At 39.7% G+C, this 14,167-nt stretch overlaps 1 protein-coding gene across 1 annotated transcript; it reads right to left on the bottom strand.

The window, feature by feature from the left end:
- Window positions 1–3,848: 3,848 nt before the first annotated feature.
- Smp_046100 (hypothetical protein) lies at window positions 3,849–13,186 on the bottom strand. Its single transcript, XM_018789593.1, has 3 exons — window positions 12,999–13,186; window positions 8,866–9,006; window positions 3,849–3,991 (listed from the first exon to the last, which is right to left on the bottom strand). The coding sequence occupies exons 1-3, from the start codon at window positions 13,158–13,160 to the stop codon at window positions 3,917–3,919; spliced, it is 378 nt and encodes a 125-aa protein (XP_018655020.1). The 5' UTR covers window positions 13,161–13,186; the 3' UTR covers window positions 3,849–3,916.
- Window positions 13,187–14,167: the final 981 nt, after the last annotated feature.

The following is a 14,167-nucleotide window of genomic DNA, read 5'->3' as shown; positions in this document are numbered from 1 at the left end:
AACTTATTTATATGGTAAGTAACACACTAAAAGCAATGTTTCAAGGATACATATAATCCAACACATGCAATTTAACCATCTCTTCTACTTTTAAGGAATATTTTCTACAATTGTAGGATAGCTCAAACCTAAATGTTGCACAGTATATTTGCCTTTTGATAGGCACAAATGATAAGAAATCATGGGAAACCGGATTGTTTCTTACCATCGCCAAGAATTCTTCAAATTACTTAAGAATAACTTAAAATATTTCTGTATTGATAGTTGAAATGGAAGTTTCTGTTTTTTTGCTAACCATTTATGCTGAGATATTCAACAAACGTTGAATTTACTCATAAATTTACGAAATATAGTTATACAGAAGTTTAGATGCAAATGAGAATACGATATTAGGTGATAAATCAATATATTTTTGAAGCAAGCCAACACTAGTTTCATAAAGATAGTTATTATCCAAGTTAATAGCTTCGTAGTCCAAATATTACGTTGACATGTACACATGTAGAAATTAATAAATACAGCATCATAGTATGCAGACATCTCTTTCTTACGTCTTATATTATTCAAACAAATATATGAAAAATCAATTGAGTATTGAATGTTTGGAAGTGATGGGCACGAAGTAACCATGTCCTTTTCAAGTTTTTTCTGACTGTCTGAATGTTCAATCCAGAAATGCCCAGAAAGTATCAAAACTATACACATATATTTACAACAAGAAAACCTCCACAACATTCAATTTAATTGAAATCATGAACCGATCAATGTTAGACCGCCAGTGAAGACCTGGAAGTATTGGACAGCTGTTTTATCCTAATATGGAACTCCTCAAAAGTAGGCATCCACAACCCCGTACGCTGAGATCGACATGAGACCTTCGGTACAGGCGGTGGTCTAACACACTGATCAGTTCATGGTTTCAATTAAACTCAACAATCTCCAAAACCCTATGCTGATAATTTAACTCCTGACCATAGTACTAAAAAATTCCTAACCATTTACAACTTAAAAGCATCTAGTCCATACAGAAAACTGCAACTTCCGAATAACTCGGCCATGTTATAATGAGAAGAAAATAGACTCATTTTAGTGAGAACAAACTTACATAACAAACTCATTAATTCGAATAAATACTTCCAAGAAAGAAGTTAAGAAATAATCTACACCGATATAGTATAGACTCTCAATACCAGGGAAAGTCTTCAACAGGGTGTTATCAGACAGAATAAAGGACTCTGTAGACGCCCGACTTCGAGACCGACAGGCTGGATTCCGTAAGGCTGGCTGAATCGCTACACTACGGATCATTGTGGAATAATCAGTAGAATGAGATTCATCACTCTACACCAACTTCATTGACTACAAGAAGGCATTTGATAGCGTGAACAGGACAACACTATGGAGGCTTCTTCGACACTACGGAGTGTGTGCCTGAGAAGATAGTCAGATTGAAACGGAATTCCTATGATGGATTAAATTGCCAAATCGTCCATGGAGGACAGCTCACCGACTCATTCGAAGTAAAGACCGGTGTCAGGCAGGGTTACTTACTCTCACCCTTTCTCTTTCTCCTGGTAATCGACTGGATCATGAAGACGTCAACATCTGGAGGAAAGCATGAGACACAGTGGACAGCTAGGATGCAGCTGGACGATCTAGACTTCGCAGATGATCTGGTTCTCCTATTACACACTCAAGAACCAATGCAGGGGAAAACGACCAGTGTAGTAGCAGCCTCAGCAGCATTAGGTCTCAATTTACACAAAGGGAAAAGCAAGATTATCCGAAACAAAACAGCAAGCACCAATGGAATTACACTTGACGGGGAAGCTTTGGAAGATGTGAAAACCTTTATATATCGGAGCAGCATGATTGATGAACACGGTGGATCTGATGCAGATGTGAAGGTGCGGATCGGCAAAGCAAGAGCATCATATCTACAAATGAAGAACATCTGGAACTCAAAACAACTGTTAACCAACACCAAGATCAGAATTTTCGATACAAATGTTAAGACAGTGCACCTATATGAGACGAAAACCTGGAGAACTACGAAATCTATGATCCAGAAGATACAGGTGTTTATCAACAATCGTCTACGCAATATGCTTCGGATCCATTGGCCAGACACTATCAGCAACAACCTACTGTGGGAGAAAACAAACCAGATTCCAGTGGAATAAGAAATCAGGAAGAAACGCTGGAAGTGGATAGGACACACATTGAGGAAAGCAGCCAACCGCGTCACAAGAAAAGCTCTTACATGGAATCCTCAAGGCCAAGGGAGAATAGGAAGACCAAAGAACACATTACGCCGAGAAATGGAGACAGATAAAAGAATAAACAACAACAGGATAAAACTAGAAACAAAGGCCCAGGACAAAGGGAGTTGGAGAATGGTGGTCGGCGGCGTAATATAGTATAGAGGTGTAGTGAAAAATCATCGAAAAACGCAGACAAATATAACTTATTTCACGTTGTACTAATTGTCAGTCAGTCAGTAACAACGTAGAACTTCGTACGTACGTACATCAGTTCAAGCCGCCATACCACATTAGCACAGAGATACAATTGTCGATTCAAGGCCCATAGTGGAGGTAGTAAGAGTATAAGCAGTAATCGGAAAGATTAGGATTTGAAGATGTTATTCAAGGAGTATAATCCAGTGAAATAAATTTGGAGAGGGAAAAAGGGGGCATGAAAAATTCAGAAGATTAGAATTTGGGAGAACACAAAGAGTGGATGCACCTTCGCCATTGCAAACGATTTTGAGCCATGTCATTCAAGGTCTCTAACCATCGATTGCCATCGTCTCGCAGAACCCAACCAGGTAGTCTACACCTACCAATATGGCTCAGTCCACTTGTCAGTGAATTCATGGATTTGTGCCACGTTTTGTTCTGGCCGTCCCTAGCTTTCTTGCAACCTACTCCTACACCATAAAACATTGCACTTCAGGGCGTTTAGTGGTTGGGCATACGTAACACTACTTCATCAATTGATTTGTCATCCTTACCTAGTACCCGTTTCCTAACAACTGCATTACTTACCCGGTGGTCCCAGGATATACGAGCAATGCTTCGAAGACACCTATGATCGAATACTAGTAGCCTACGAATATCCTCTACTCTTACTGGCCATGTTTCACTGCCACAAAGTAGGACGGAACGAACTGCTGCACAGTAAAACCGTCCTTTGGTTGGTAGACGGATATCTCGCCTACGCCATAAATGACGCAAATTGGCGAAAGCTAGGCGAGCCTTTTGTATCCGTGCTGAGATTTCGTCACACACCAGACCACAAGGGCTGATGAGACTCCCAAGATAAGTGAAGCAGTCAACACGCTCAACTACTTCACTCCCTATCATCAGTGAGGGTATCGATGCAACCTAATCCTGAAGTAACATTTCGCACTTCGACGGGGAGAATCGCATGCTGAACAGTTTCACAATCTGTACTAATTGTGAAAATTGACAAATACGTTTATACATTCGCATGCAGAAATCTTATATCACAAAAATCAAGTTGTTTGAAAAACATTGAAATGCAATATTAAAATAGTAGAAAGAAGTATTTTGACTAATTTTAGGTTAAGATGATCAAGTCAAAATTAGAAGTATAATTTACACCGTAACTAAAAACTGAACGACAACCAAAATCTTAGTTTTACGAAAATGAAATGAGTTACAAATTTTTATTGGTTTTAAGTTTTGTACGCTGGATAGGTTCACAGTTTAAACCTAATTGAAAACATTCACTTTTCCCAACGAATAGTAGAGTCCATTATTTAGTGTTATATTTTTTTATATTAAATATCCCTATAACATAGGGTTGAAACAAGTATAGTTACAAGGTGATCTAATTTATTTCAATTAACTAATGAATTGGTTACAAAGTTAAAAGAAATCATAGAGTTTTACAACCATGTATTTCCTCCCCATCTTTCTCGATAAGTCAATTCGCCACCACCATATTCTTGTAACCGGCGTTTCTATCAAGAAAAATAAAAGTCAAATAATCATATGATATTGAATCAAATCCAATAAACCTATGTGAAAACTAATAATAGTGTAAAGCAATCTAAAAGTTTTTTAAAACAGTCTATATTGCATTATTGTTTGAACTTTAACTAAAAAGAACAATACTGCTTTCCTTCCTAAATCAGGATTACGGTCACAGAGAATAAATACACACAACGACGTGAAATACATAAAATCAATAATCCTATGAATCATTACTATCACATTTTTCGATTGCCGCATTTGTGCACTTAATTATTAATGGTCTCTCCATTTGAGAGTAAGATTACGTGGCTAAAACACTGGATCTCAGCAGCATCTACCGCACTGATAGATGCTCGAAAACTCATCCCACCTGGCTCTGAACATAACGAAGAGTGGAGTCAACTTAAGCGAAGGCTAATAAGAAGCCTACGCAATGATCGTGAAAAGTGGTGGGTAGCGAAAGCAAGAGAGATGGAAAAGGCAGTGGCAATAGATAACAACAGACAGCTATTCAGACTTGTTAAAGAAACCGGTATCAGGAACCCAAATATTAGTGAAACTATCTCAGATAAAGATGGAAATATCATTCATTCTCAATTCAGGAGATTGGATCGATGGGCAGAACACTTTAGGCATCAGTTCAACTGGCCTTCAGTCACACTTCAGTTACCCACGATCCCCAGTCGACCTGAGTGGCAAGTTAGTGTAAGTCCACCAACATTTTACGAGGTTGAAAAATCTATAGGAAATCTGAAACGAGGGGGAGCAGCAGGCCCTGACAGGTTTATCCCTGAGATTTTTAAGGATGGTGGTCCAGTATTGGAAATGAGATTGACTGAGGTCTTGGGTAGAATCTGGCAACTGGACGTTATCCCATCTGACTGGTCTCGATCACTGATTGTGCCAGTCTATAAGAAAGGACAAAAGTCCTCTTGTGACAATCACAGAGGAATCAGTTTGACTAATATAGTGTCTAAAATATTAGCTTCAATAATACTTTGACGACTAACTAAAGCTCGTGAAGAGCAGACTAGGAAAAACCAGGCTGGTTTCCGACCTGGACGTGGCTGTATAGACCAGATATTCACACTACGTCAGGTCCTAGAACATAGACATACATTCAGAAGCCCCACAATCGTAGTATTTCTCGACCTTAAGGCGGCATTTGACTCCGTTGATAGTGAGGTTCTATGGAAGTGTTTGTCCCTGAAAGGAGTACCAAGGAAGTACATTAACCTTATAAAGGCTCTCCACCCGAACACGACTGGTGGAGTTAGAGCTTATGGCGAAATGTCATCAGAATTGATTACCTCAAGTAGTGTTAGTCAGGGCTGTCCACATTCTCCATTCCTGTTTAACTTTGTCGTTGACATGCTTTTAGAGATAACATTTTCATCATCTAAATCTCCAGGAGTTGAACTTTTGCCGGAAGACTCACTTGTTGCCCTGGTACTGCCGAGAGTGGGGAGAGTCCTCTCTCCCTCTCGAAATGCTCTCACATGGCCACGCGAATATATAGCCCCTGCCAAGGAAGTCCTACTCACTGCCTTCTCGTGGCGGGGGTGTTCACGAATTTGAAAGGACGAAAAGCGAATGTCCGGCGCTTTAACCGGGTTGGTGGACACGGAGGGTCCACCTAGGGGAGTTGGAAAACCCTGATTCCAAACCAATAGTGCACATGGGCTACAGTATCCTGAAGGAACAAATAGCGTATGAATCAAGCGTTGGTCACCGGCTACCATGGGACTGAATCTCCTCACGATGCTCCGCTGCCTTGTGGATCAGACCTTTAGGTCAAAGAGTCCGGGTGTGGCCCCCTAAGAAAAACACCTGCTTCGGTTTGGGCACCCGGGCAGTATCACAGCCCTCACACAAATCAAATGAGATTTGTGTGGCGTATATATATCTAGTCCCCCTTTGTACCAATATTTATGTGCTTAAATCAAATGTAAATAAATAACTTGTTGACTTTGAATACGCCGATGACATAGTCCTATTTGGTGAAGACGCTGACAAAATTCAGAGTCATCTGACCACTATAAGCAACAATGCAGGCATGTTCGGGATGTGATTCTCCCCGTCGAAGTGCGAAATGTTACTTCAGGATTAGGTTGCATCGATACCCTCACTGATGATAGGGAGTGAAGTAGTTGAGCGTGTTGACTGCTTCACTTATCTTGGGAGTCTCATCAGCCCTTGTGGTCTGGTGTGTGACGAAATCTCAGCACGGATACAAAAGGCTCGCCTAGCTTTCGCCAATTTGCGTCATTTATGGCGTAGGCGAGATATCCGTCTACCAACCAAAGGACGGTTTTACTGTGCAGCAGTTCGTTCCGTCCTACTTTGTGGCAGTGAAACATGGCCAGTAAGAGTAGAGGATATTCGTAGGCTACTAGTATTCGATCATAGGTGTCTTCGAAGCATTGCTCGTATATCCTGGGACCACCGGGTAAGTAATGCAGTTGTTAGGAAACGGGTACTAGGTAAGGATGACAAATCAATTGATGAAGTAGTGTTACGTATGCCCAACCACTAAACGCCCTGAAGTGCAATGTTTTATGGTGTAGGAGTAGGTTGCAAGAAAGCTAGGGACGGCCAGAACAAAACGTGGCACAAATCCATGAATTCACTGACAAGTGGACTGAGCCATATTGGTAGGTGTAGACTACCTGGTTGGGTTCTGCGAGACGATGGCAATCGATGGTTAGAGACCTTGAATGACATGGCTCAAAATCGTTTGCAATGGCGAAGGTGCATCCACTCTTTGTGTTCTCCCAAATTCTAATCTTCTGAATTTTTCATGCCCCCTTTTTCCCTCTTCAAATTTATTTCACTGGATTATACTCCTTGAATAACATCTTCAAATCCTAATCTTTCCGATTACTGCTTATACTCTTACTACCTCCACTATGGGCCTTGAATCGACAATTGTATCTCTGTGCTAATGTGGTATGGCGGCTTGAACTGATGTACGTACGTACGAAGTTCTACGTTGTTACCGTCTGTCTGTCTGTCGGTCGTCTACAACTATCTACATCCCTTCTCCATCTCTTTTGCTTTCGCTACTATCACTACTCACAGTTACTGAGTTAGTTTCTTAAAAATCTACTTCTAATTTGTCTATTTTGCGAGCCGCCATGTTAGACGATGTTTTTCCTTATGCTTAGAGCTGGTGCCTGTTAGAAATAAAAGGTTTTCTGAGCATAATTGCAGTAGTCGGTCGCCACTACCTATCAGTGAGCTACGATACTGTGAGACCCATACAGATGCCTTTCAGTCTGCTTTAGACCACTTAACTGGACATTAAAACCACCTGTGATTACTACATCTAAGCGTTTAGCTTCCGGAAGATGGGAAGCTTTCTATGAAATTTGTATTTCACTTTATCTGAGCTGCATTGAGTGGGACTGTATGAAGGGGGCTGAACGAAAAGGTAGTGACATGTCCCTATCTTTTCCATTTGTTACTTTCCTGTTTAATCGGACAGCGCACAAGCGACTGTTTATCATAACCCTGTTTAAGAGAACATGTTCTGCCTTTGAACTAAGTGCTATACCACAAGGTCACAAGAAGTAGCTGTCGAGCTCCCAGATACATGGGGGACAAACTGAGCTGGTCCCTTATACTGACTAGGTGAGGTCAAGTGAATAACTGTGCTTCTATCCTGCATGGATGTTCGGGAGACACGACGTACAGCGATAGTGCGAGATGCCAAAGTCCTTGTTAAAGAAGCCTGTTGTTCGATTTGACATAAGACCCAAACATTGGAAGTTGTGAATAGCAGAAGTTTTGGAATTTCAGTAGTTCTATGTAATTAGATTTTTTAAATAAGCCAAAACACGATAATACGTGTATAAAAGTGATGCTGTTCAGGTGCATACAAGTACAAAATAAACGAAATATACAAAAACATATCAATAATGCACTTTTCAAACAACACAGACAGCACTCTTTACCAATATTTCATAGAATCAAACAGCAGAACAAGGAGTACTTAAGTAGATAAGAAATATGGACTATTTACTTGCTAAGAAAAGTGTTTCTATTAAGAGAAGTGATTATACCCTGAAAAAAATAAATTAACGCAACCAACTCGGAACCCAATCAAGAAGAGGGAATAAACTTCTCTGGAGATATAGACAGTCATACTATAGGAGTTGATCGTGGGGACAAGAGAAATATTAGGATGTGTCGACGGAATTTCGTTGTGAACAAGGTGGTCACGGGCTCTGTTGGAGGTGTGAGAGAGATTGGCACTTCTCGGTTTCTCGCACTGTAAAACAATAGTTGCTCTTGATGTCTGAAAAGAAGACTGGACTAGTCGTGGTCTTAGCATACTAAAAGTAAAACCATAAAACCTAAAAAACGACTGCATCAGACCGATCAAATAGCCTTTTGGTGTTTGGCCTGTGAGAAGTGGGATCCCTTACTTTGAAAGTCTTTCAGCCATGGGTGGAAACCCGTGCAACAGTTTTAGAGTGAACCCTTCCTAACCCGTTTCTTTCGTTTTGACGTGGTTTGAGAGAAACACCTTAGTACCGCTACACTTCAGTACAGACAGCAGCAAGCAATCACTATAGGACCTCAAGTCGCTGCTTTCAGTCTTATGGTTCTCCGACCGAACTCTCTGACGTGGTACGACCTACAGAAATAACCATTTTAGGTCAGCACAGCTCGATTAAACTATTGCGATAGACAAGCCCGAACACTACAACAATGTAGGTATCAACTAAAATCGGGATGTAACTGCACTAGAAAACGATTAAAGTGAAAAAGTATTTGAACAATTTAGATGGCACTAGAAGGAAAACAACGAAGGACGATAAAAATACAAAAACACTGGTACTGGTTTTGACCATACCTTTAACCTTCCTCGTATTACCATTGCTAGACCCGCTGTGCCTAAAACTCCTAAGGCGATTAATCCCAATTTTGGGGATGGACGTAAATATTCTGCATACGAAACCTGGGCTGAAAACTGGTGTTGCAATGCAGGATCGTGCTGAAAAATATAACAAACGTAGAAAATAAAATCAAAAAAAAATCGAACAACCTTCATACACTCATTAAGTTATGATACATGATATCTTAAAGATAACTGCCTTAAGTGAATACCATTCCTACAAAAGTACTTACGGTGAAAAATCCCGAATATCTTGAAAGTGAATAAGAAAAATTGTCAACCCAACCCTGAAACCTTACATTTCCACTTTTTTTCAGTTCGAAGACCAACAAATATTTTCTTAGAAATAAATGATAAACTGACGGTGTCAAACACCATAAAACACAAATCTTAATAGAAAGCTTGAAGGTTTGAGTATGAGAGTTAAAAAACCTATAACAACAAGTTGAAACTAAAATTCCAAAATATGTAACTACCTTTGAGTAGTAATTTCAATCAGTAATACTGAATGATGTGTCAAAAGTCTGACGTTATGAAGGCATGTAGTATAGTACTTACTACATATATTCCCATGACTAGACAACAAACATAGATTAACGCTGTGTCTGACATCAAATATTTACAAGCATTGGTCCTATCAAACAAAATAAGGGCAATCTTAATATTAAACACAAAAATCTATCATCTGCGAATTGTGGAAACTTAATTACTCCATCTACAAAGTTTTTATTTTGTAATAGTTTTTGCTCAGTATGTAGTCAGCATCCTAATTAGTAATAGACTCATTTTCAACCACATGTCCGTAGTTTACTGTCTTGTCTCCATCAATAAATACACAACCATACGACTTTAAATATGGCTATTTGTAAAATGAAGTTGATTCTATTAGTATAGTCCTCAAAGTACGGGGAATGATAATTCGCGCTGCTACTCAGCGTCGTGTAAGAAGTAATAATGATTTAACCGTGGGACATTAATTTAGAGCAGGTTACTTATGTGACAGACTTTATTGCAACAGATTGAGCTGCAGCTAGGAATATAAATACATCCATAGATATAGAATCTATGAATCTTAATTTAGCTGTTGATAAAGTCTCTCATATAACGCTTAAAATTAGGCTGGAAAATTTTGGAATTAAAAGTAAAATTAGGTGAGTGGACAACTTCTTTATAAATACACATCGAAATGGTAGCAAATAACAATCTATCGTGATGGAATCCAGCGAAGAATGATATACCTCAAGGGAGAACTTCATATCCTTTTCTATTTCTGGGACCTACCAGCGTTCATAGACTCATTCATATTAATGTTTGCACATATTAAAAACCAGGAGCAGTGAATGAATGAACCAATCATATTTCGTTATGAAAATCTATTCTTACACTATAGCTAATAGCAGTTCGTAATGAAAGCCCTCACGATTTCATAAATAAACAATTTCTTCACTGGCCAGAAACTGGTTTAAGGTTGTCCATATGCCACACTTCCACTAGAAAACCATAACAACAACAAGATATCGTTACAAGTCAGATCAAACACACCAATTGGCTAGATAGATCGATGACCCTTAGCGGGGGTACAAGTAAATGTGTTGTAACCTGAATCAACCATAAAATATTTTAATCTCTCCATACCATCTTACTATAGGATCTAATATTATATTAGGGTATCGTAGGATGAAGGATACTTTGGCACCAACCTCTCAATAGAGACGAAATCTTAAGGAGGTTCAAAAACCTGCACCAAGTCGTTTATGCATAGAAGTTTGTCTGTTTTGCACTGAGTAATGAACTGCTGTAATTCTCTGTAAAACCAGCTATTTTAGGCACATGTTGGTGACTTAAGTCGAGACTATATCTCCATAGTACTAAAAACTCTAAGCATTAACATGGACCACTTTTCATCCGAACTTTCTTACTGACGATCAAAGGTGGAAAGCTTGTGTGTTTTAAACAAAATATATGAGAGCATGCATGTGATGAGGCGCTCCTTTGCAGACTCCTCTCAAACAGGACGAGATCTCTGAAGCATGCTTGAGCAGGAACTCAGCATAGAAGTAAGCAAACGCAAGTAGGTAGGTATGAGAAAGGCTTAAACGGGACCCAGAACTAACTAGGTAAGAAGCGAAAGTTAGCACTGAGTCCTATGAGCGAAACGAAAGGATTTTGCACTACATTGCAAATTACAAATCTCTTAACGATAAGAAATGGCCACCAAGTGGTACTCAGAATAATCCTTAAGATATAAGTATTAATACATTACTAAACTTCAAGATAATTGATTCTCTACTGGAGTTAAAAACGTAGCATGAACCTCCAGTATTCCGTCGAAACCAATGACCATCAAATGCACACTGTGAACACCCAATGAAGGATGAGAAACGAATTATGTATATCCTTACCGCTCCTAACCCACATATGTCATATCATTCAGTGATCTGATGTATACATTATTTAATATTACGTCTCTTTCATCAAAACTCTCGAGTACCAACTTCAAGACCCTTCTTGGTTGGGTCTCGCCTCCAACCCATTTACCGAGTCTTATTACTCTCGTGATATGTACCCCTGGAACCTCTTCGGGCAGTACATTTCCGATGACAGATTCCACTAACTCCAGATCGTGTGCGTGTCTTCTAGGAGGGTCATTGCCTTCCGACTGTCATCTCTTGCGGACATTATTTCAAGACTGCTCGCGACGCTCTTCAACACGTCCCCTTCACTAGCTCAACTCCGTAGATATTGCAAAGATGTTATAATCAGTCCTATATTTAAGGATGATCAGAGACAGGTCGTATCTAACTACCGACCCGTCAGTCTAACCAGTATGGTCGTTAAGTTACTTGAAAAGATAATTCGGGTTAAGTTACTAAGTCACACAGATTCGTACAATCTGTTAGCTCTGGAGCAACATGGGTTTCCTAACAAGCATTCGTGCTTGACTTACTGAGAGAAAGGATTAGACAGCAGCCCTAAATAACGGTCTGTCTGTCAATGTGATATTCATAGACTTTAGCAAAGCGTTTGATAAGGTTTCACACTTGGGTCTTACGAAGCTCTCGAACTTCGGAATAACAGGCGCAGTACAGGAATTGAAAGGAAACTTCTTATGTGACCGCAGACAAAGTGTGAGTCAATGGAACGCTATCCGAATGAAAGCCAGTCAGAGGTGGTGTACCACAAGGCATCACCTTAGGCCCTCTACTTTTCCTTCTCTACATTAATGAATTAGCGCCAATGCTTAAGTCGTCGACATTATTATCCGCGGATGATGTCAAAATCTGGTGAACAATAAGAAGTGAGACTGATCATTTTGATGGACAAGCTGACTTAGACGAATTAGTTAGATATGCTCGAGGCTGGGGCCTAGAAGTTAATTCTACGAAGAGTGTTAATGTACATGGGACACGGTAATAGTTACCATTATACTATTGATGGTACATCTCTTCCCCGCGTTCAAGAACATAGACTTAGAAGCAACAATAAGTCCAAGAAGCTAGCTCATGTCTGACTAAGGATACTAACTCACTTGAGCGTGCTCACCGTGTGGGAACAAAATTAGTGAAGGGTCTTTCTAAACCCCTTACGATGAGCACCTAAAACGCTTAAACCTTTTCCCCTTGTCGTATCGTAAAACACGAGGTGACCTTGTACTGGCATCTTATATCTTTGATTACGATTTGGGTATTACAATGTCCTATCATTTCGCTTTCTCCAACACTAAGAATCTCCGAGGTCATAGCAAGAAGGTTCACAAACCGCAACCTAATAAACTTGAAGTGAGGTTCCATTTTTCTCACCGAGTGATCAATCACTAAAACGCCTTACCTGAACAAGTGGTGTCAGCCCCATCAGTGAACATTTTCAAGGAAAAGCTGTACTTCACTGGAAAGCAAACTGTCAGAATTACCACAGGTCAACTAACCTACTATCCTTATTACTGAAGACTGATACATATCTACACATCATTCGGTCACTACTAGGTTCATAACCCACTCATATTTGATAGTGAAAAAGTAACACAAAAACTTTAAAGACCTCAGAATTTGAGGAGTTAACGCTTAATATTGTCATAATACTAAAATGCTTACCAAATGACCGATTGGGGGGTTGAATGGATTTGTATATCGTTTCCTGTACTCAGCCTTCATTGCATCTCTTATTTTCGCTCTTTCTTTTATGGCAGCCTGCTCTTCTGGGGTTTCATAAAAAGTATTCCACGGGTTGAAAACAGAATTACTGCTTTTGGCCATCAGTGTAACGCACGACTGAAAGTACCACAAAAGCGAAATTCAAACTCAAACATTGCTTAGTAAAATTTGCGAATTATGTATCCTTTCGGACCTGTGTCTGGGTAGTTACAAGCATTCCTACGTATTGATACTTAGTATTATTGGTATATATCTCACCTGAAAGCGAAGGTTAAAAGTAATGGTAATTACTGATAATATTTTCAAGTGTAACACCTGAAGTAATCTTCAATATCGACAGAACCAAAGTAAAAGTCCAGCCTTCTTTTAAAAGATCCATCTGAACATCCCCTCACTCTTTCTTCTAGAAGGGGATTTCATAACACTCATTTAAATCGCAAAGAAGATTGCACAGAAAACACACAGAGAACCATGAAGTTATTACCACCTCAGAAACATGGTTAGTGTTAATGCTGTATGATAATGAAGTTTATTTGCTTGGTTTCTTACTTAGTAGGGCTGGTAGACTATAATGTGGAGGTGGGGGGTTGTCCTGTGCAAGAAAAGTACCTTGACCATACAAGCTGTCGAAACAGTGGCATTCGACTCTGAGACATGTGAACTGGTGCTCTGCAGGATGAAGTGTAAGCCACAATATATTTGGTTAGTTGTAGTAAACCGCAATCCGAAATGTGATGGATGGCTTTTCACTAAGCGAACTCAAATCCTGGTGCAAGAGGGGTAAAAGCCTTACGGTGGGTGACTTAAATGCACCGTCTATAAATTGGGGTAACTTAGAAGTAGAGTCATCAACATCATTCTATCTTAAGTTGTTGGAAACCACAATCATCCTAGCTTTATTCCAACACATTGAGGATCCCACTATATATGACCTACAATCTTCAAACACGGTGGTGTCAGTCAAATAACTTTCTTCCCATCTTTAGGGAGGAGAGATCATGAGGTCATTCCATTCAAGTTCATGGCTGAGATGGCCTTTCAAGCGGTTGCGCCTACTCGTCCTAACAGATGGAAGGCAAACATAAAGGCGATTAACTCCGCAGCCTCGG

This window comes from Schistosoma mansoni, chromosome W, assembly GCF_000237925.1.
Source record: "Schistosoma mansoni strain Puerto Rico chromosome W, complete genome".
Taxonomy (NCBI): Eukaryota; Metazoa; Platyhelminthes; class Trematoda; order Strigeidida; family Schistosomatidae; genus Schistosoma; species Schistosoma mansoni.
This window is presented reverse-complemented; position numbering and strand designations above follow the sequence as displayed.

Excerpts from the sequence above, each read along its gene's own strand:
- Smp_046100 (XM_018789593.1), bottom strand. The coding sequence starts at position 13,160 with ATGGCCAAAAGCAGTAATTCTGTTTTCAACCCGTGGAATACTTTTTAT. Across the intron at positions 9,007-12,998 it reads ACCCCCCAATCGGTCATTTG|CACGATCCTGCATTGCAACA; the intron begins GTAAGCATTTTA and ends TATATTTTTCAG. Across the intron at positions 3,992-8,865 it reads TAATACGAGGAAGGTTAAAG|AAACGCCGGTTACAAGAATA; the intron begins GTATGGTCAAAA and ends TTTTCTTGATAG.